Source organism: Ranitomeya imitator, chromosome 3 (assembly GCF_032444005.1).
Source record: "Ranitomeya imitator isolate aRanImi1 chromosome 3, aRanImi1.pri, whole genome shotgun sequence".
In the NCBI taxonomy this organism is placed as follows: Eukaryota; Metazoa; Chordata; class Amphibia; order Anura; family Dendrobatidae; genus Ranitomeya; species Ranitomeya imitator.
This window is the reverse complement of record NC_091284.1, coordinates 760,832,512-760,854,479: the sequence shown is the minus strand read 5'-3', so window position 1 is coordinate 760,854,479 and position 21,968 is coordinate 760,832,512. Positions and strand designations below refer to the sequence as shown.

Sequence of the window (21,968 nt, the reverse complement as noted above, 5' to 3'; positions counted from 1 at the left end):
ACCCTGAAAAGAACAGGTGACAAAGCCCCACGCCTCCGCCGAGCAGGCTGGCGTCGTCGTCGCCACCTGCCAGGGAACTGGAAGGAAGGATATGCTGTGAAGGATCTGCTCTGGGATAAGAGAAGTGACCTCGGCCACCAGTCGAGGAACCGTTGGACCCGGGAGAAAGCCGGATCGGACGATGAAGGGAGAAGACAGACCTGTGATAGAATAGCCTGCTGAAGAAGTCTTGAATGAAACGGGCGAAGGGAAAATTGCTTCCGATGTTGCAACCAACCTCCTTAGGACCTTTATGGCCCATCGGAAAGGAGGGGAGCCGAGAACCTTGGAGCAAGCGAACTTCCCGACAAAGGAGGGATATCCTGTCTTCGGGAAGGAAGACTCTGGTCCGACAAGTGTCAAAGAACATTCTAGGGAAAATATCAGACGTCCAGGGAGCTGATGGACGTCCTCGTCTCCTCCAACCGACAGGCTCTGGTGGGCGAGTGGGTGGGGTCGGAGGCAGGACCGGACTTCTAAGCACGCTTGTGTGCTAGGATCTTGGTCCTGCTGTGGGATCTATGAGGATACGGGGTGGCAGTACATGCCGTACTCATAGTCCATAATGTGGGACTACAGGTGTGACTGTTCACCCTGTATCCCTCCATAAAATCTGAAAAGAAACGACGCACATTGAGGTATATGAGGGTCTAATGAAAGACCCGTGTCCACCTCCTACTGACACTAAGCTAAACTGAAAATCCTACTTCCTGTCGGTAGGGTGTACACTGCAGAGGAGGAGCCAACTTTTTTATTTGCATAGTGTCAGCCTCCTAGTGGCAGCAGCATACACCCATGGTTCCTGTGTCCCCCAATTAAAGGCGATAGAGAAATACACCTGCGCAGGAGCGCGATGCAACACTGTGGATGACATAGGATGTGTCATCCACATGAAGTACAGAAGGTAAGACGGCATCACAAGAAGAAGGGAGGCACTGGACCAAGACGGCAACGCATATTGGATGCGACCGCCCCTTAGGGGAGTATAATGAAAGGTCTTTTTCTCATTTTGCAGGCTGGATTGGGGCATATATACAGCATTAGAGAATGTAGCATACGGGGGCTTACAGGGGGATCTTACCTCATATGGGACAAATCTGGTGACCGGTTCCAACAGATATGAGCTACACCAATGTGCAGTGGAAATATGGTGATGAGCTGCTCACATACTATAGTATTAAATTAAAAAATATACAATTTTTCAATATTATGCCATCACTCTTATGCCGTTAAAGGGATTGTCTCATGATCATTCTTCAGGAGCACAGCGCTCCCTTGCCTCTCAAATTCCTGATAGCTGGGGGAGGGGCAGTGCAGTCCTGATTGGCGGTGTGATTGTACTTCTCGTCTGAAATGAGAACTCGCCCGGCTTTGCCTCTGCAAAGAAGTGCAGGGGGATTGTAGCTGGCAACTACAGAAGTCTGCCACCTTTAGAGAAATGCTTACACCATCTAAGGGCTCGTGCACATGACTGTATTTTCAAGTCAATACGATCTGACAAAATATTGGATCGCACCAGGACTACGGAGCAGCGCACATGTCTGATATTTTCCTCGGACAAAGCCAGGACGGAGAAAAACAAATGTGCAGCATTACCAGCCTTTGACACTAAACATCACTCATTGATTGCAAAGGTGGTCGGTAACCTAGACAAGAAGAAATGAACTATAGAACTAAAAGTTTTTCTCTTTGGAGAGAATTTAATAAAAAGCAAATTGGTATGCTGCTTTTTTTTTTTATTTATTTTTATTAACAAGCACTTTGCAATCTGATCCATTCAACAAGAGGAGAATAATCCTTCAAGCCAGTATTGTGGATTAGATTGACAAAGATCTGGAGCAGTATTTGATGTTTGCAGGCGAATGTGAGCACAAAGCAAGTGCCAAAAGGGATCTGTGCCCCTCTCTCAGCGATATACCATAACTATTTAAGATCAAATATCAAAGAAGGCTTTCTAGGGAAGTTAGGCAACAAGTTTACATAATTTCTTCTCACCCGTCAACCTCATCTGATTCCATGCGCCATTTCAGAGAGATGGGATAGGGTACGACATCTGTGACAGAAAACTCTCGGACTCTGAAGGCCGGAGACAGAATTGCACACTGCAAAAGAAAATGTGAGATGATCACAGGCAAGAAGTTGTGATAAAGGAAAGACTTCTATTAGAAATCCAAGGGCTTTTATCATCTGCGCGATCCGGTTTTTACACCTATCCTTATGTGAAATGTGCATATTTCAACCTTTTCAATTCATCCTTCACTTCTCTGATATCTCAGACATCACTGAAGATTCCTTCACCCCCAACTTGTATTTCTATATCAACACTGGGCAGGTTCAACAAGATAAGGAACGTTGTCATTCTTGTAAATGCTGACTTCTTTTCAAATAAACTTCATTGCCGTAAAGGGTTTTCCCACGAACAAAGTACATGTTAATCAATATATCTTGGAATAATAACAAGTTTCAGAATTGGATGCGATAAAAAAAAAAAATGTTCCTGTGCTGAGATAATCTTTTAAACGTGCCCCTGCTGTGTATTGTGTAAAGGTATGTGCACACGTCAGGATTTTCTAGCAGAAATTTCCTGACAAAAACCCGGACATTTCTGCCAGAAATCCTCATGCGTTTTCTTTTTCACGCTTTTGGCGCGTTTTTTCCCAATGCATAGAATAGCAGGAAAAACGCGAAAAATCCGCAAAATTAATGAACATGCCGCTTTTTTTTTTTTTTTTAACAGCAATGAGGTTTTTTTTTGCGGAAAAAAAACGCATCATGTGCACAAAAATTGCAGAATGCATTCTAAATGACAGGATGCATATGTCTGCAGTTTGTAATGCGTTTTTATCGCGAAAAAACCTGAACGTGTGCACATACCCTAATGGCTGTTTCTGATCATGCAGAGCTGCTCCAACCTATCCTTGGCACATACCACAGCTCCTGGCAAGGGAAGAACAAGTGAATATACTGACCACAAAACCCCGGGCTCACAGCAGCTTCTTTCTGTGAGGTAACATTTCCCTGTCCGTTTATCACAGGATTGAATGTTTCGGATGTGACCCCAGTCTTTTGAGCTTATCATTAATAAATAAGTCAGTGACATGAGCTTAGCGGCCGGCAGAGCTTCCAAGTCACTGACTTGATTTACAATCAGCTCACAGGGCTGGTGACATGGAAAAAAGATTTGCTCCTGTGATAAAACAAACAGACAGGGCAATGTGTTGTCTCACAGACAAACAGCGGCAAGGACGATTATGTGGTCAGCATATTCACTTGTACTTCCTCCCTTGGCCAGGACCTGTGGTCTGTGCAGTCTATGAACTTGAACAGCTCTGTATGGTCGGACAGAGCAAATAAAGACAGTACAGTCTGGCGCGTATCTCCTGAAGTGCAGTGTGCACCTTAGACCATCTCTGAAGGAAACCTGTCACCAGGATGGTGCCACCTAATTGGAGAACAGTAGGTGACACATCGCTGGAACCAGGATCTCTGTCTCTACATTCTTGTGCTCTCAGATTGTGATACATATGTAATCTATAACCCAACACACAAGGGAGAAACCGAGATTTTATTAAACCTGCAGTAAATAGCCCAGTACGTGACACTACTGGAGTCAGGGTCTCTGCCTTTACACCATGTTGCTCTCAGCTTAGATGGCAAAACCTGGTAACAGATTCCCTCTAGTTCTGTCCACTGCATTTGCTCAGCCTCACCGCGGTGTGTGTATTGTAATGCTCGTTCTGTGTATTTTCCTACGAGGGTGACCTCATGTCTCAATCATAAATTGCCAGAGCAGATCATGAGCAGCAGAGGCCTGCCCAGCCACCTCTCTCCAGCTACAATAATAAGCCTAGTTTCCTAGCATGCCCAGTGCCCGTCTTAGGCTATGTGCACACGTAAGAAAAGAGGTGCAGAATTTTCTGCACAAAATCCGCATCTCCTGGCAGAATCCACAGCTGCGGATTTGCTGCGGTTTTTGTGCGGAATTGATGCAGATTTTGTTCGGATTTTCTGCAGTTTTTACCACTGCGGATTTCTATCAATGGAGGGGTGCAGAAACGCTGCAGATCCGCACAAAAGTAGTGACATGCACTTCTTTGAAATCTGCGAGGATTTTTCTGCACCATGTGCACAGCTTTTTTTTTCACATTGATTTACACGGTGCTGTAAATCACAGTGCAGATCTGCAGCGCTTCTGCGCGGAAAAAAACGCTGCAGATCAGCACTAAATCTGCATCGTGTGCACACAGCCTTAGGGCCCCTTTCCACTTGTGTGAGAAAAAAACGGTCCGATTTACGGACCGAAAAAACGGATGTAACGTGTGCGATTGTCATGCGAGTGTCATGCGATTTTTTAATCGCATCATCCGTTTTTACATCCGTATGCAATCCGTTTTTTTTCTCTGCAACTATTTTTATACAGTCATTTACAGGACTATTTACAGTGTTCTGTGCCACAGAATGGTAAGGTATCCGTAAAAAACGGATGGAATACGGATGGTCCGTATTCCATGCGTTTTTTTTCTCGCACCCATTGACTTGCATTGGCGAGTCTCTTCCGAGAATCTCAGCAATACGCAGCATGCTGCGATTTTTTCCTCAGCCGACACAGATTTTTCTCAGTCCGATTTCGGCTGGGGAAAAAAAAAAAAATTCGCAAATGGAATGTCACCTATTGAAAAACATTGGTCCGAGTGCAATCCGATTTTTTATCGGATTGCACTCGTCCGTTTTTCTCACAAGTGGAAAGGGGCCCTTAGTCTGCTTTTTTCTGAATGCTGCCCCAGCTCGGAGCCCAGCCAAGCCATTATCAGGGCCCTCTACATGCAAACCCTAAATAATGGACTTGGGAGCAAGGAAATTCTAGCTTTCGGAAGCTATGTCCCATAGAGTTTTACAAAAACGGAGTAATAATGGCAAGCAGTGGGACCTCATATAAACAAGTATCCAAGGCAAGTATATCATTGCCAGCCTCACATGGATGCAGGCTGTAGTGCACCACAAACCACAGAGCAGCAAAATTTGTAAAGACAGCATGTGAGAAAAAAGGAAATATACTTGTTTTGGCCAATAAAAAGGATATTCAGATATTAATGGAAATAAGTGGGCATAGCATTTTTTTATTTTATTTGGGTCTAGGGGCTAATAAGACTATTGCAAAACTTGACAGAATATATTTTTTTCCCTTACCCACACACATCGTTCTCATCTATTAGACATATTACCTGCAGAGCACAGCCTCTTGCAACAGCTTCATCGGCATTTAAAGTGGTGCTGACATCTTTCCCGAAAAACTTAGCAATGCGCTCCTTCACGGCTGGAATACGAGTCGCACCCCCAATGATTTCTACTGCAGCGATATCCTCTACTCGGAGCTGAATCTGATCCATTAGCGAGCACAAGGGGGCATCAATTCTGTGCAAAAGCTCCGCACATAAGGCTTCAAACTCTGACCTGGAGATCACATAACATTCATCAGGTAACATCAAGCGCTAACAGATCCAGGCAGGAAAACTAAGTGAAAAACTGACCAGGCGAGCCTTAATCAAAGAAATAGATCACATGCCATTCCCAACTTTGGCGAACCTCCAAATTCAAAGCTAAAGGATTTGTCCAGCGATGTTCACTTCTACACCAGGTGAGTGGCACCGATGACGACGCACATTTGCAAGGACAAGTGCACGACTGGCAATATGTGCAGACTTGCCGTCATTGGCACCACTCCCTTTCCAATGAAGAAATGAGCGATGAGATAAACCATGTAAAATAAAACACTCGCCTGTTCATCCGTCCGGACACGTCTAGATCGTTCATGAAGCACTCAATATTCAGTGGAAGATCGGTGCTGTTGCTGCTCATGAGCTTCTTCAGCTTCTCACACTCCTGATAGAGGCGCAGAACGGCCCGGATTTTAGATTTCACATCCAACTTATATTTAGTTTTGAACTGGACACAGAAATGTTCAACCAGTTTTTCATCAAAGTTTCTTCCTCCCAAATATGGATCAAAGGCTGTGCCCAAAACCTGGGGAAGGGAAGATAAAAAGTATATTTGAAAGGAGCTGTCCGATCTCAAACGTCTGCAGCCTGATGAAGACGTGATCGTGTGCACATTGCATACTGTCACGATTCCTCCCCTGTATTCCAAGTGTGGGTGTGCGGTCATGAGCCGACTACTCACCGGTTTCTTGCAAGAATCAGTAACAGAGACCCCAAGTATGGAAATCTCCCACCCACAAGGGAATCACTGGGGAAATGTGAGTGTACACATCGCACTCTATGGCGATTCCGCAGTAACATACAGGGACTGCTAACTTTTCTTGTGAGACTGGACAATCCCTTTAAAATGACATTTCTGGAGAAAACAGCTTGCATGATACAAATACAGTAAAGCGAAAGAAAAAAAAAAAAAAAGAAAATGTGAAGTAATTCCAACAGCCATTGGGAAATGGCAAATTACATTCCCTTTGTATATACTCGAAAGTCCCTTTAAAGAAGTTGTCTGAGACTAACTGATGGCTTATCCTTAGGAGAGGTCATCAATGTCTGATCAGTGGGGTGTGACACCCGGATCCCGGGAACAGTTGATGGGTGAGGGTCGACCAGAACTGCTTAGTTACAAAGGAGCACAGCGCAGCTCTGTCTACTGTACAGTGGTTGCAGCCGGGTGCTGCAATCTACCCCTTACTGATTTAAATAGGGAGCAGATGGGCAGCACCCGGACACCGCCACTACACAGACAGAGCGGTGCAGCTCCGTAACTGAGCATCTGCCGCCGACACCGGGAACAGCTGATGGGTGGGGGTGCATGGTGTCACACCCCAATGATCAAACATTTATGACCTCTAAGGATAAGCCATCAATGTTAAAGGGAACCTGTCACTACAAAAAAGGCAATTAACCGGCAGATATGAGGTTAATAGCGGCGCCGGTTCAGTCATCGCTCTGACTATACAGAGTGGAGCCTGTAACCATGCCCCCCAGCCCTGACACTGGCTCTGCATTAAGGCCAGCAGCAAAGATACAGCTGCCGCTTTCTATATTTGGAGCGGTGACTAAACCGGCGCCACCCCCGTGACTGAAACCACGCTGCCGCCTCCCCCGTGACTGAAACGGAAACGCAGCTGGGGAGAATGAAGTTCTTTTTCTCTCCAATGCGTTAGTCTAAGTGCTGGTGCCGGGCAGCATAATAACGCCATTAACCTGCAGATTAACCTCATATCTGCCGGTTTATATCATCTTTTTTTTGGTGACAGGTTCCCTTTAAAGTTGCAGACAACCCCTTTAAGGTGGACAATGCTTACAGTAACAAAACGTATTTACGTTTCTGAATCTCTGAAAATAATTGTCCTGTTTACAATTATTATTGTGATCACTGTACCTTTAATTTGCCCTTGTTAAAGGCACAAACAGAAATCTGGAAAGATGAATGTCCCATATCAGCAAAAACCACAATCTTGGGTTTTTCGTCAGGTTCCGGGAGATCCTGCTTGTAAATGCCATAGTTCAGGGCAACTAAAGATAGAAACAAAAGGGTTAAAGCTATAGGTGTAAACAAGGTGATCGATACGATGGTTGTAAAACTAAATAATATAACGAGCCTGTAACCAAGGAAGAGTGTTAGGCTATGTGCACACGCTGCGGATTCTGGTGCGGATTTTTCACGGAATTACTGCGGATTCCACCAGCGGTTTAACACCTGAGGATTCCTATTGAGGAGCAGGTGTAAACCGCTGCGGAATCCACACAAAGAATTGACATGCTGCGGAAAATACAATGCAGCGTTTCCGCGCGGTATTTTCCAACCCATGGGCACAGCGGATTTCGTTTTTCATACATTAACATGGTACTGCACAACGCATGAAAAACAGCTGCCAAACCGCTGCGGATCTGCAGCAAAATCCGCAACGTGTGCACATAGTCTAAAAGCCAATTGTGCTGCGGTCTCATATATCGTGCATTTGCTATGCGACAAGTTCAGGTAAAACACTTAGTAAGGGTAGACCTTAAGCTGTCGCCATGGCATTACAAGGCGCTCGCTGTCACTTTGCTTCTGAGTTATTATTATGAGCCGTAACATCCTGCATTGTAATGACCAATGCAAATACTAAATAAATGTCATTAAAGAGGTTATGAAAAGCTTCCCTGGCCCCGGCAGTCGGCTATTAGCAGATTTGTATTATTACACAGGTGCTGTTTAACCTCCTTCATGACACCCGGCGTACACATACGGCGCATGTCAGAAGAGGATGCACGCCACGAGTCCGTCACATACCCAGCAGGTGATGACTATTGAAGCCGGGACCTGCCCCTACCAATCGCGGGTGGAGCAGCGCCCTGCCCGCGATTGTTAACTTTTTACATGCCAGAATTACTTTTTTGGGTTGCTGAAATTCCACAAAAAAAAAAAAAAAAAAAATGCTTTAACAAGCGATCAAAAAGACATCTATCCCAAAATGATAACAATAAAAACATTGTCTAGCCCCACAAAATATAAGCCATCACACAGCTCCATTGGCCAAAAAATAAAATGTTATGGGTCTCGGAAAATGATTACAACTCCCAATTTTTTTTTTTTGCTAACTTCTGTCTTTTTTACCAAAAAAAAACTGGACATGTAGGGTATTACTGTAATGCGATTGGTGAAGAGAATCATATTGCAAGGCCGTTTTTACCAAAAAAAAAAAAAAAAAAAAAACACACTGTAAAAACAATTCCCAAATTGCAATATTTGCACAATTTCACATCACTTGGAAGTTTTTCCCCCATTCTCCCGCACCCTATGTGGAAAACAAAATAGGCTGCAGCGTTAATTGTACTTTGTGAAGGTGATGAGGGTTGTGGGAATCTCTGGGTGAACCGACATTCATCTGGCTGGTAGAACCATATAATCCGGCATACAATAATCACGGTTCTTTAACCTGGATACAAAGTAACGAGACTCCCATAAGGAGGGACTTGCCTGCTGTCATATCGCTCATCAGTTTTAGGCAGTTCAAGCCGACGATCTGTGCCGAATCCAGCACCGACCTTCTCTCGGCATCTGTGAAGAAGGAGGGAACCTGCCAAAATGAAGAACATGGTCTGTATGACGTTCAGTCCCAGTCACCATACACCACTTGTGCCCTGCACAGGCATATTACTGGGGTGTTCAATGGTTACAGAGTAACGGTCAAGAAATGATAGATTCTCCTTGTACTAAACCGGGGATGGCCGCCATTGTGGCTACGTACAGATATGACACAGTCGGTCACCGGCTTCTTCAGGTTGCTCTCTGCGGTCTCCTTCAGTTTTGTTAAGAGCATTGCCGTGATCTGTTCTACACTGAATACGTGCGGCTCATCCATGTACATCACCTAATATAATGGAAAAAGAGTCAAACACTCAGTGAGCGCAGAAATAAAAGCACAACAAATACCGAAAAGAACTAGACACATACACGCAATCCCACTCCTCCATTATTTGTTTGGACCAGTTCATAGGCCAAATTCTTCTTCTCCTTCTGGATAAAAGGATCGTTAAACGCTCGGCCGTGGAGCTTCTTGAAGCCGGATACTGTGTTGGTCGCATTTGTGACTAACTGGAAAAGAAGAAGAGGAAATATTCATGTAGATTAATTATTGCTGGTTTAGCAAGGAAAAAAAAAAAAAAAAAAAAAGCGTGTTTCACTAGCATTACTAGAAAAGCGGGGCGACAGTGACATCACCGCCGCAGCCAATACACAGAGACTGGAGCAGACAAAAGCTGGAGAGGGTGCGAATCATCTAGTTTTATTAATTTAGCCTCCTGGCATCTATTGACAGTTTTGTGTTAAGAGTGGAGAACCCTTTCAAAAAGGAGTTGTCTAAAAATTATCCCCACCTCCTTAAAAATCAAGAAGTTTAATACAGATGTAGAGGAAGAAAAAACCCAACTGTGCCCATACAGCCACCGATGCGTGCCCAGTTTCCATATTGGCAGCAGCTTTGTGACATTTCCTAGAAAGGAGTAACATTTCACCTTGTGGAGAGTGACATGCCAAAGTGAGGCGACTTATAAGTCGCAATACTCCTCTGGGAAATATGCAAATTGTCCCTCCGGAGAGGAAAAGAGGACTAGAACTCTAGTGCCACCTATAGGAAGCAGCGATCCTAACAGTCAATGTCGACCCTTTAATGAGCCGTGCCACAAGTCTCATTGGAGAGTGGATATTGACTGTTAGGACCGCTACTTCCTATAGGTGGCACTAGAGTTCCAGTCCTCTTCCTCTCTGCATATTGCACATTTCCTACAAAGAGATGGAAAAATGGACAATGCAGCAGAAATGACCGCCACTTCCCAGGGGATACAACACCTCATTACCTAGTTCTCATATGGAGAAACCACGAGTATAAATGCAGATGTGCTGCTGCTGACAAAAATATCTAAACCGTTGTTGAACGAGCACGGTCCTTATTCCTCAGCTGATCACTGCTATGTTTACACGAGGCAATGATCGGGAATTATTGTCTTACAAAAAGGCTCTGCCGGTCACTGGCCCTCGTGGAACAACCTTTAAAGGGAACCTGTCAATTCCAAAATCATTTAACCCTGCTGTTCTGTTGGTCAAAAATGACCGACTTTGAACTTCAATATTCTTTAAAATATTCAAGATGCGGCTCTGAAACCCGTGGCCGACCGACCCATCCTCATTTAAGTCAATCAACCACAAGTTTCAGAACCGCATCTTGAACACCCCAAAAAATACCAAAGTTCAAAATAGGTCTCCCCAGACCGAACAGAACAGCAGGGTTAAATCATGCGTCGCAGTCTTACTGGAGCAGTGGCTTCTGGGAGAAAGGAAGTTATATCCTCCCTGCACCACACGCTGTTACCATAACCGGTCACTATAGAGAGTGAACTGTAATCGCTCCACTGCACAATGACTGACAGTCTGCTCTGCAGTGTATGTGCTCCCAGAGCAGGCTGTCAGTCAATTAGCAGCATTGATACAGTATAGTGAGCGGCGCCCCGACGACTTGAAGTGAGCAGCTAGAGAGGATGTCGTCATTTTCTCCGTTTAGTCCCTGCTCTAGTACATGGCTTACAACTATACCTGCACGTTTTTTTTTTTGTATTTTCTTTTCTTGGATGTGACACTCCGCTTTCCTAAATCAGCTAAAACTAAGCAACAGGATATGTGATTGCAGGGATTCCCATCAGAAGGGTACAGGACGCCAGTCACCAGAAAAATGATCTTAAAAGCACATATGGGTTTAATCTGCAGGTTAATCGCATTATTAACCTGCCTGGCGCCTGCACTTAGCTGAATGCTGCAGGGAGAAAATTAACTTTATTCTCCCCAGCAGTGTGCCAGTCTCAATCACGGAGGCAGTGCCGCCGAGGGTTCAGTCACCGGTCTGAATACACAGCCGGCCCGGATGCAGAGCGAGTGTCAGTCAGGGCCACGATTAGAGCCGCTGTTCTGCACATTCAGAGCGATGACTGAAACCGTGCCAGCGCTGCCAACGTGACTGAAACCGGAATGCTGCAGGGGAAATAAAGTTGATTTTCTACCTGCAGTATTCAGCTAAGTGCTAGCGCCAGCCAGCATAATAACACTATTAACCCGCAGGTTAGGATGGTTTCACTTGCGTTTCCGTGCGGTCGCAGCACACCTCACATCGCCACATGCAGACACATCCGAATACAACGCATGTCCCTGCGTACCCAGTGTTAAAGATAGGTACGTAGGATGCAGGCGGCAGAGCATCATGTAGGAAACACGCTGCCATACGTAGTGCCAGCAATGCAAGTGTGAAACCAGCCTTAATAGCGTATTTTTATTTCTTTCTGGCAACAGGTTCCCTTTAACTGTTTACCAATAGTTTAAAGATCATACCTGATTTTTTGCAGCAACGCCGATTGTTCTGTTCTTGGTTCCAAATGACACCACGGCCCTGAAAATAGACAGCAGTCAGCCAGAAGAAAACGGATATTAGACGCTTTAACGGAAAACATCTCCTGAGAAGCATAAAGGGATAAAAGCAGGAAATCTCCCGCAGCAGAAATCAGAATACTCACAACACAAGAAAACAAAGGATCCAATTATCATTCAAAAGTGATGAAACTGAGGGGGTGAACGTGAACTTTCAGCAGATGCCTACACGTGATACATTAGCGTATTATATGTGGGCACCGCAGCTGTACATGTGGGTGCCGGAGACACTCATCTCACGTATATAGAAACATTATTACATCACATGTACCACACGGCGTACCCATCTCACAATCCCCAGGACACAGGTCAGGACATCAAGGGGGTGGCAGGTGACTTTCGGAAGATTTCAGACACGGATGATGACGACAATATGCTCGTGTCTACATTTAAAGTCCCTGCCACATGCAAGATCACAGCACCCAGCGTGGAGGGCACCGCCTAGGATCTATTACATAATGGCATCACTGACATCTAACGCACAGCCAAATGCTAGAATCATTCCCCAGTGACAGAGTATTGCCAGAGCGTCTACATTACAATGTACAGGGCCAGGTCGGCAGCAAAGAGTTAATCAGATGGTGCCAGTCCCAGGCACATGTGGGTCATTGACTCATTTTCCAATGTGACGAGATCGCACAAGGTTCTCAGACTTCTCCATGTACCCCATGGACATCCCCACTATAAAGCTATGTGATGTCTGGATATTATACAGGTATTACAGTGCACAGACCACCGCAGCATGTAACCCATTAAAAAAAACCGTGCTGATGTAAAGTAGACATGTGGGAAACGCTATTTATTTTTTTATTTGACATAACTATCTGATTTAACGGCATAACAATTAAAAATTTGCAAAATTTCAAATTTTCATAAATATACACAAATCATAATCGACCAAAATTTACCACCATCATGAAGAACAATGTGTCAGATTTCTAAAATTTGGCCTGGTCATTAACCCCTTTATCCATACGTCCAGGCGGCCTGGTACTTCCCAACCTTAGACGTATGGACACGTCATGGCGATTTTGCGCACTTAGAAGCTGATTCTGAAAGCTGACACCCGGCACTTTAACCCCCTGAATACTGTGAATGTGATCGATATCGATTGCAGTATTTAGCAGGCAGAGGGAGGAAGCCCACTCTCCTCTCCAATCAGCGCCCCCGTGACGTCACCGTGAGACGAACAGACAAACAACAAAAAGTATGCATATCTGGTATCTCCGTGTCTGGCACGACGAGACCTATAATCCCGTCCAGTTACTTAACTCCTATGTGAACACGGCAAAAATATAAATAAATAAGCACGAGGCAAAAAATAAATTAAAAAAATGATGCAGTATCATCATACTACTGAACAAAAAAGGTATCTCTGAAAAAGTCATCTTGTCCCACAAAAAACAAGTACAGCTCCGTCAGGGCAAAAATAAAATAAGTTATAGCTCTCAGAATACAGCGATGCAAATATAATTATTTTTATTATTGTGTAAAAGCGACAAAACATAAAAAACACTATATAAATGTGGTATCTCTGTAATCGTACTGATCAGAGGAATAAAGCTGCCTTATCAATATTACCACATGCAGAACGACAAAAAAAGAAAACAAAAAAAAAAAAAAAAAAAACTTACAAAAACAAAACAAAATCAATTCTCGAATTGTTGGTTTTTGTTCCTTCTGCCTCCCAAAAATTGGAACAGAAAGCGATCAAAAAATGTCATGCGTCTAAAAATGGTACTGTACCAAAAGAAATGTCAACTCGTCCCACACACACACACACACTAAAAAGCCCTCACGTAAGTGTCAGCATAAATATGGAAAATTATAACGCTGATAACCTGCAGATTAACCAAATATCTGCAGATTAACAGTGTTATTCCTGGTGACAGGTTCCCTTTAAGGTCAAAATTACAGTAGCTCTGTCACTAAGGTGGAGCTTTCTTACAGGACTATTAAATACAGTAAAAATAAAATTCCAAAAAAATATGAAAAAAAATTAAACCCTCAGAAGTTCAAATCACCCTCCTTTTGCCCTACTGAAAAGGAAAATACAAAAGCAAATATTTGTTATCGCTGCATTCAGAATATCAATCAGATTTGTCCAATCAAAATATAAAATTAATTAATCCGATTGGTAAATGGCATAATGAGAAAAAATATTGAAACGCCAGAGTTATGCTTTTTGGCAGCCGCAAAAGGGCAACAAATTGTAATGAGAGGCGATCAAAACAACGTATCTACCCCCAAAATATTATCAGTAAAAACGTCAGCTCAGGATGCAAAAATAAAAAAAAATAAAAAAATTGAAAAGAACGTTAGGGGTCTCAGAAAATGGTGAGAAAAGCAAAAACATTTTTTTTTCATTCAAACTGTCAGGGCTGTGGAGTCGGAGTTGGTATAAAATGGACCAACTCTGAGTCCTAAAATCTAATACATTGGGTGCAGTAGTACAATGTAGGATGTGCTGGAAATGTTTTCTTAAGAATTTGGGGAAGTTCTGAAATGTCCTATAAATGTCGGTTCTGTTCCTGATCTAAGGATCTCGGCTGTTAGTGGAGATGAATCTGTGCAGCACTTTATGCACATGCTCAGTAGGGACCAGTGCTGGGGAGTTGGAAGACAAGGAAATTGAGGAGTCAGACTCCGTGGTTTGGATTACCGACTCCACCGCCCTGCTATGTATTATATTGACTGGAGGGCTGTGTGTAGATCACAGCTGGAGAATCATACCGTGAGTCACCATTTTTTGGTCGGGGAGGGGAGGGGAGGAGAGGGGAGGGGGAGGGGGAGGGGAGGAGGAGGGGAGGGGGAGGGGAGGGGGAGGGGAGGAGAGGGGGAGGGGAGGAGAGGGGGAGGGGAGGGGAGGGGAGGAGAGGGGGAGGGGAGGGGAGGGGAGGGGAGGGGGAGGGTACAGTAGGGTCATCATCCCATGCATGTGGAGGGTACCCTGGGGGAAAACTTACTGTGTTTAGGGGCACTTTTGTTTGCATCATACACCGTTTTTATTATTTAAGGTTTTTTTTTTCATTTTTTTTATTATATTTCTCAATGCTTTTCACTGCTCTTACATAACATGTTATTCCAACATTTTATTCGAAGATCTATTACATAAAGGGGTTGTCCACTAGACTGTATAATGCCCCCACTGATTTAAACTTTGTAAAGAAGTAAATACTTCTTATAGCAATCTGTGCCTGTGAGTGGCGCTATCACTGACCACTCACTCGGCGTCACGTGACCCCGGCTGCAGCCGCCAGTGATGTCAAGACAATTTTCAGAACCCGGGTGTGACCCTATTGCGCGCTCCTCCTGATTGACTGGGCTGTGGGCGGGGGTTTCACAGCGACATCAGCGGATGCCAGCGGGGGCTGCAGCCGGGGTCACGTGATGCCAAGTGAGCGGTTAGCGATAGCGCCACTCACAGGCACAGATGGCAACAAGAGGTATTTACAAAAATATTCTTAACAAGGTTTAACCCCTTAGTGACCGAGCCAAATTTTTGAAATCTGACCAGTGTCACTTTATGTGGTAATAACTCTGCAACGCTTCAACAAATCCCAGTGATTTTGAGATTGTTTTTTCGTGACACATTATACTTTATGATAATGGTAAATTTTGTTCAACATTTTTTGTGTTTATTTATAAAAAATATCAAAAATTTTAGAAAAATGTTAAAAAATTAGCAATTTTCTAAATTTGAATGATTATCCCGTTAATCCAGATAGTCATACAACAGCAAACCATTAAGAAATAACATTTCCCACATGTCTGCTTTACATCAGCACCATTTGTAAAATGTTATTTTATTTTGTTAGCATTTTAGGAGGATTAAAAATGTAGCAACAATTTTTCATTTTTTCAAAGAAATTTACAAAATTTATTTTTTTAGGGACTTATCCATGTTTGAAGTGACTTTAGGGGTCCCATATATTGGGAAACCCCCAATCGTGATACCATTTTAAAAACAGCACCCCTAAACATATTGAAAACTGCTGTCAGGTAGTTTATTAACCCTTCAGGTGCTTTACAGGAATTAATGCAAAGTGGTATGACAGAAATGAAAATGTGTATTTTTACCACCTAAATGTTGCTAACTTCTAAACAGATTACTATAGCCGTCAGACTCTAAGGCCGCTATTTGGTCATGAATTGCCATCGCAAACATCAGGACCACAAAATCATGATCTGAAGGCACCAATTGTGACAAAGAAGAAGCCCCCACACACTGTTAACCATTTATAATGATGTAGTCACTATTGACAGCAGCATCTAAGGGGTTAAACAGATTTAGATGGTGCAAATACTGATCGTGGCTGGTACAGCAAGTTGTCAGCTATAGTGTACAACCAACAGATGCTGGATTGTCATCTGTATGGGGAGGCTATTCTCTTATATCTCAGGTCAGTTAAAAGACGTATTGGCAGTCATTAAGGGGTTAAATTGGTGGGGGCTTTATATAATGAAGTGTGGACAACCCCTTTAAAACGTACTTTTTTTGTGGGACAACCCCTATGAGTTTGTTTCCAGAATGCTGTAGATAAGCCCCTGATGGCGATGGCCTTATCTCATATACGATTTTTGGGGTGACAGATTCCCTAAGGCTAGGTTCACATTGTGCTAGTGCAGTCTGTTCAACGCCTACGTTGAACGGACTGCGCTAACGCAGGTGCCGACTTTTGCACAGCGCTAGCGCAGATGGAGCTTCTGCTAGCTCCATCTGCGCTACCGATGACGGACCCAGAAACGCTGCAGCCTGTGTCTCGGGTCCGTCACTCAAATGACGGCACATCGCTAGGCCACGCCCATTGTGGGCGTGCACTAGCGATGCGTCCAACATTGCAGTCTATGGCGGCGTTAACAGACTATGTTACACCTCGTTATGCCGCGGTGTAACGTAGTCCGTTAAACGTAGAGCCATAACGCAATGTGAACCAAGCTTTAACAGCTAAAAAAAAAAAAAAATGTAGATTTCACTGGAACAAGACATTGGATTGTAGATATCAAGGAATCACTTCATTCAGCTTCCTGATCTATATTCCCATATAGACGTCTTTGGAGTGTGATTGGTCGCGGCAAAACAGCCACAACCAATCAGCGACGGGCACAGTCCGGCGGAAAAATGGCCGCTCCTTACTCCCTGCAGTCAGTGCCTATGCAGCATCAATAGTAGAAAGATCTAATGTTAAAAATAATTTTTTAAAAATTGTTATATACTCACCATCTGTCGGCCCCTCGGATCAGGAACCGGCCTTCCCCGCTCCTCGCGACGCTCCGGTGACCACTCCATGCATTGCGATCTCGCGAGATGATGACGTAGCAGTCGCAAGAGACCGCTACGTCGTCATCTCGCGAGACCGCAATGCACTCTTGGGACCAGAGCGCGCGAGGAGCGTCGGTAACCGCTTAGATCCGGGGGCCAACAGAAGGGGAGTATATAACTATTTTTTATTTTAATTCTTCTTTTTTTTTTAAACTGGGATATGATGCCCACATTACTATATGCTGCGTGGGCAGCACTATACACTGCGTGGGCTGCGCTATACACTGCGTGGGCAGCGCTATACACTGCGTGGGCAGCGCTATACACTGCGTGGGCAGCGCTATACACTGCGTGGGCTGCGCTATACACTGCGTGGCCGGCCGCGTAGTATCAGCGACAGGCGCAGGCCGAATCCTGTGTGATCAATGTATTATTCTAAACTCATCATAAACAAACGACATACATATTCTAGAATACCCGATGCGTTAGAATCGGGCCACCATCTAGTTGTAATATAAACTGCTGGAAGAAGTTCCCTCTGCAGCCCAGCTCTGACTTCTTCCAGCAGTGATAACAGGTTGGTATCCTGGCATTAGAAATACAATACCGGGCTGCCACCATGTTGCCACTGTCGCAGTGCTGTGCTGTATACACGTCCTCAGCCCTGCTCCATCAGGGTAAAGCCTCGCTCAGATGTCTGATGCGGGGACGTCTGTCTGAGGCTTTATTGCTGCCTCTGCACAGCGCATCAGAAGAGAGGACTTGGCCACTGGCTGCAGCACTCTACACATTCAATTTTAATGTAGAAAGCCTAGTAACCAACGAGAAAGTCATCACAGGTGTCTGGACGAGGCTTTACCCTGACTTGGTGGCAGGTTTATTGGAGCAGTGGATAAAGGAACAAAATTAAGTTGTAGCCTCAGTGGGAGGGCTCATTTCCAGTTATCGGGGGCAGTGCAGGGAGCGGACAGTCACAGTGATTGACAGCCGGCTCTGCGGAGGAGGAGTGATTACAGCACACTCGCTGCATATGGAGCCAAGGTCAGGGGCTACTTCATTTTTCCTTTAGGCTATGTGCACACGTTCAGGGTTTCGCGCAGAAATTTCCTGACAAAAACCAGACATTTCTGCCAGAAATCCGAATGCGTTTTTTTCCCGGAGCTTCCCAATGCATTAAATAGTGGGAAAAACGCAAAAAATCCACAGAATTAGGGTAAATTCACACAGGACTTTTTTGCTGTTTTTTAATGCTAATTTTCAGCTGCTTTTTACAGCACCAGCAAAGCCTATGAGATTTCAGAAATCTCATGCACACACATTGGTTTTTTGTGTGATCAGTATTTGGTGCTTTGCTGCGTTTTTTTGACATAGAGCATGTCACTTCTTTCAGCGTTTTTGCTGCGTTTTTTCACCCATTGACTTGAATGGATGTTGAAAAAAATGCAGCAAAAACGCAGGTATCATTATTTGCTGCGTTTTTGCTGCAGAAAATCCAAGGACATTGGCGTGGACAAAGAGAAAAACATCGCACCAAAAAAAAAAAAAAAAAGCACCAAAAAAACCGCACCAAAAACGCACCTAAGTTAGCATAAAAAAGCGCAGCAAAAATACGCAGCAAAAAAGTCCTGTGTGAACCTACCCTTAATGAACATGCTGCTTTTTTTTTTTACCACGATGTGTTTTCTTCGCGGAAAAAAATGCATCATGTGCACAAAAATTCTAAATGATAGGATGCATATGTAAACGTTTTTATCGCGAAAAAATCCTGAACATGTGCACATACCCTTAAACCTATTTGGTGTGGTCACATGCACAACTGTCTGACCTATTGAAATATTAGATTTTATATAATAAAAGCTGAACAATAAAAAATAAATGAAATTGCTGTTTTTTTGCTCACTTAGCGTTCCAAAAAATGGAATAAAAAGATCAATAAGCCACAAGGACGACAGGATAAAATTACAGCTCATGCAAGGAAAAAAAAACGAAAAGTTATAGCTCAAAAAACAAAGAAGGGCCCCACTGGGACAGAGTCACCGAAGGGCCCCATAAACATGAAACTGGTCCAGTCTGGTATATTATAGTCATGTAGCACTACACATCACACGGTACATGACGTCTGTACATTATACACATATTACACTACACATCACATTATACAGATGTGCAGACATCATGTGATGTGTAGCGTAATAGGTGTATAATGTACAGATGCAGTGTAATAGCTGTATAATGTACAGATGCAGTGTAATAGGTGTATAATGTACAGATGCAGTGTAATAGGTGTATAATGTACAGATGTAGTGTAATAGGTGTATAATGTACAGATGCAGTGTAATAGCTGTATAATGTACAGATGCAGTGTAATAGGTGTATAATGTACAGATGTAGTGTAATAGGTGTATAATGTACAGATGTAGTGTAATAGGTGTATAATGTACAGATGTAGTGTAATAGGTGTATAATGTACAGATGCAGTGTAATAGGTGTATAATGTACAGATGTAGTGTAATAGGTGTATAATGTACAGATGTAGTGTAATAGGTGTATAATGTACAGATGTAGTGTAATAGGTGTATAATGTACAGATGTAGTGTAATAGGTGTATAATGTACAGATGCAGTGTAATAGGTGTATAATGTACAGATGTAGTGTAATAGGTGTATAATGTACAGATGTAGTGTAATAGGTGTATAATGTACAGATGTAGTGTAATAGGTGTATAATGTACAGATGTAGTGTAATAGGTGTATAATGTACAGATGTAGTGTAATAGGTGTATAATGTACAGATGTAGTGTAATAGGTGTATAATGTACAGATGTAGTGTAATAGGTGTATAATGTACAGATGTAGTGTAATAGGTGTATAATGTACAGATGTAGTATAATAGGTGTATAATGTACAGATGTAGTATAATACGTGTATAATGTACAGATGTAGTATAATACGTGTATAATGTACAGATGTAGTGTAATAGGTGTATAATGTACAGATGTAGTGTAATAGGTGTATAATGTACAGATGTAGTATAATATGTGTATAATGTACAGATGTAGTGTAATAGGTGTATAATGTACAGATGTAGTATAATAGGTGTATAATGTACAGATGTAGTGTAATAGGTGTATAATGTACAGATGTAGTATAATATGTGTATAATGTACAGATGTAGTGTAATAGGTGTATAATGTACAGATGTAGTGTAATATGTGTATAATGTACAGATGTAGTGTAATAGGTGTATAATGTACAGATGTAGTGTAATAGGTGTATAATGTACAGATGTAGTGTAATAGGTGTATAATGTACAGATGTAGTGTAATAGGTGTATAATGTACAGATGTAGTGTAATAGCTGTATAATGTACAGATGCAGTGTAATAGGTGTATAATGTACAGATGTAGTATAATAGCTGTATAATGTAATGAATAGTATAATATGTGTATAGTGTAGAGATGTAGTGTGATATTACACACATTACATGCCGCCCGTACATTATACACATCACAGCCATGTCCGCCGCACACTTCTCCATCACCAGCTCTGTACTCACGGGGTGCATCTGTCACTGAACTCATTGGCGACAGTCTCGATCCCACCAGCCCGGGCGATGGCGACGTGACAGTTCTGGAAACCAAGATCGAAGCCGACCACCGACATGTTGATGCAGCGGGGAGCGGGCACTGAGGGGAGAACAGCGGGCACTGAGGGGAGCGGGCACTGAGGGCAGTGAGGGCAGGGAGCGGGCAGTGAGGGGAGCGGGCACTGAGGGCAGAGCGCGGGCACTGAGGGGAGCGGGCACTGAGGGGAGAACAGCGGGCACTGAGGGGAGCGGGCAGAGCAGTGCGGCTGCGGTGCCGGGAGCAGCGTGTGAGGAATCGCAGGAGGAGGCGGCGCCGCTACAGATATAGATCCTGTGGAAGAACATTCCAGAAGCTGCAGCCGCTCACTGCTCGCCGGCTACACATGCCGCTTCCGCTTCCGCGTTCTGGACGGTTCTGGAGAACTCGCTGCCGGTGGCCAATAGGATGGAGGGATGGAGTGTGACATCATTAGTTGCTAGGACGACCTGAACGCTGCTGTTGCTAGGGAGAGAATGTGAGCAATGCAGGTGACTGACATGATATGATGTGAGCTCATGTAACCTATAATGTACTGTAATATAATAGTGTCATGTAAAACATAGCGGAACCAGAGTCCTGGGGCAGAATGTGCACGAGTGCCCACCGCCTGCATGCTGGGCTAATATAGGGGCCTTATAGGCTCCTAGATCCTAAAAAGACATACGTTTGCCCCAGCCATGTGATAATGTCCTCCATCCTGTCACCCATCATGGGCCCCTTCCTGTAACTACGTCCCCCATCATGGGTCCCTTCCTGTAATAATGTCCCCCATCATGGGCCCCTTCCTATAATGTGCCCCATCATGTGTCCTTTCCTGTAATAATGTCCCCCATCATGGGCCAATTCCTGTAACTACGTCCCCCATCATGGGTCCCTTCCTGGTATAATGTCCCCCATCATATATCCTTTCCTGTAATGTCTCCATCATGGGCCCCTTCCTGTAATAATGTCCCCCATCATGGGCCCCTTCCTGTAACTACGTCCCCCATCATGGGCCCCTTCCTGTAACTACGTCCCCCATCATGGGTCCCTTCCTGTAATAATGTCCCCCATCATGGGCCCCTTCCTATAATGTGCCCCATCATGTGT

General features: G+C 43.9%; 1 protein-coding gene across 1 annotated transcript in view; it reads right to left on the bottom strand.

Moving 5' to 3' along the window:
* The window catches only part of HSPH1 (heat shock protein family H (Hsp110) member 1), a 48,893-nt gene extending 27,637 nt beyond the window's left edge, over nt 1-21,256 (bottom strand). The window contains exons 1-9 of the mRNA XM_069759004.1: nt 20,810-21,256; nt 11,896-11,953; nt 9,475-9,615; nt 9,269-9,391; nt 8,998-9,097; nt 7,417-7,550; nt 5,816-6,060; nt 5,262-5,490; nt 2,035-2,141 (exon numbers count right to left, since the gene is read on the bottom strand). Coding sequence (XP_069615105.1) covers nt 2,035-2,141; nt 5,262-5,490; nt 5,816-6,060; nt 7,417-7,550; nt 8,998-9,097; nt 9,269-9,391; nt 9,475-9,615; nt 11,896-11,953; nt 20,810-20,916 — 1,244 coding nt within the window. The 5' untranslated portion in view covers nt 20,917-21,256. The remainder of the gene's footprint in view (nt 1-2,034; nt 2,142-5,261; nt 5,491-5,815; nt 6,061-7,416; nt 7,551-8,997; nt 9,098-9,268; nt 9,392-9,474; nt 9,616-11,895; nt 11,954-20,809) is intronic.
* Nucleotides 21,257-21,968: the final 712 nt, after the last annotated feature.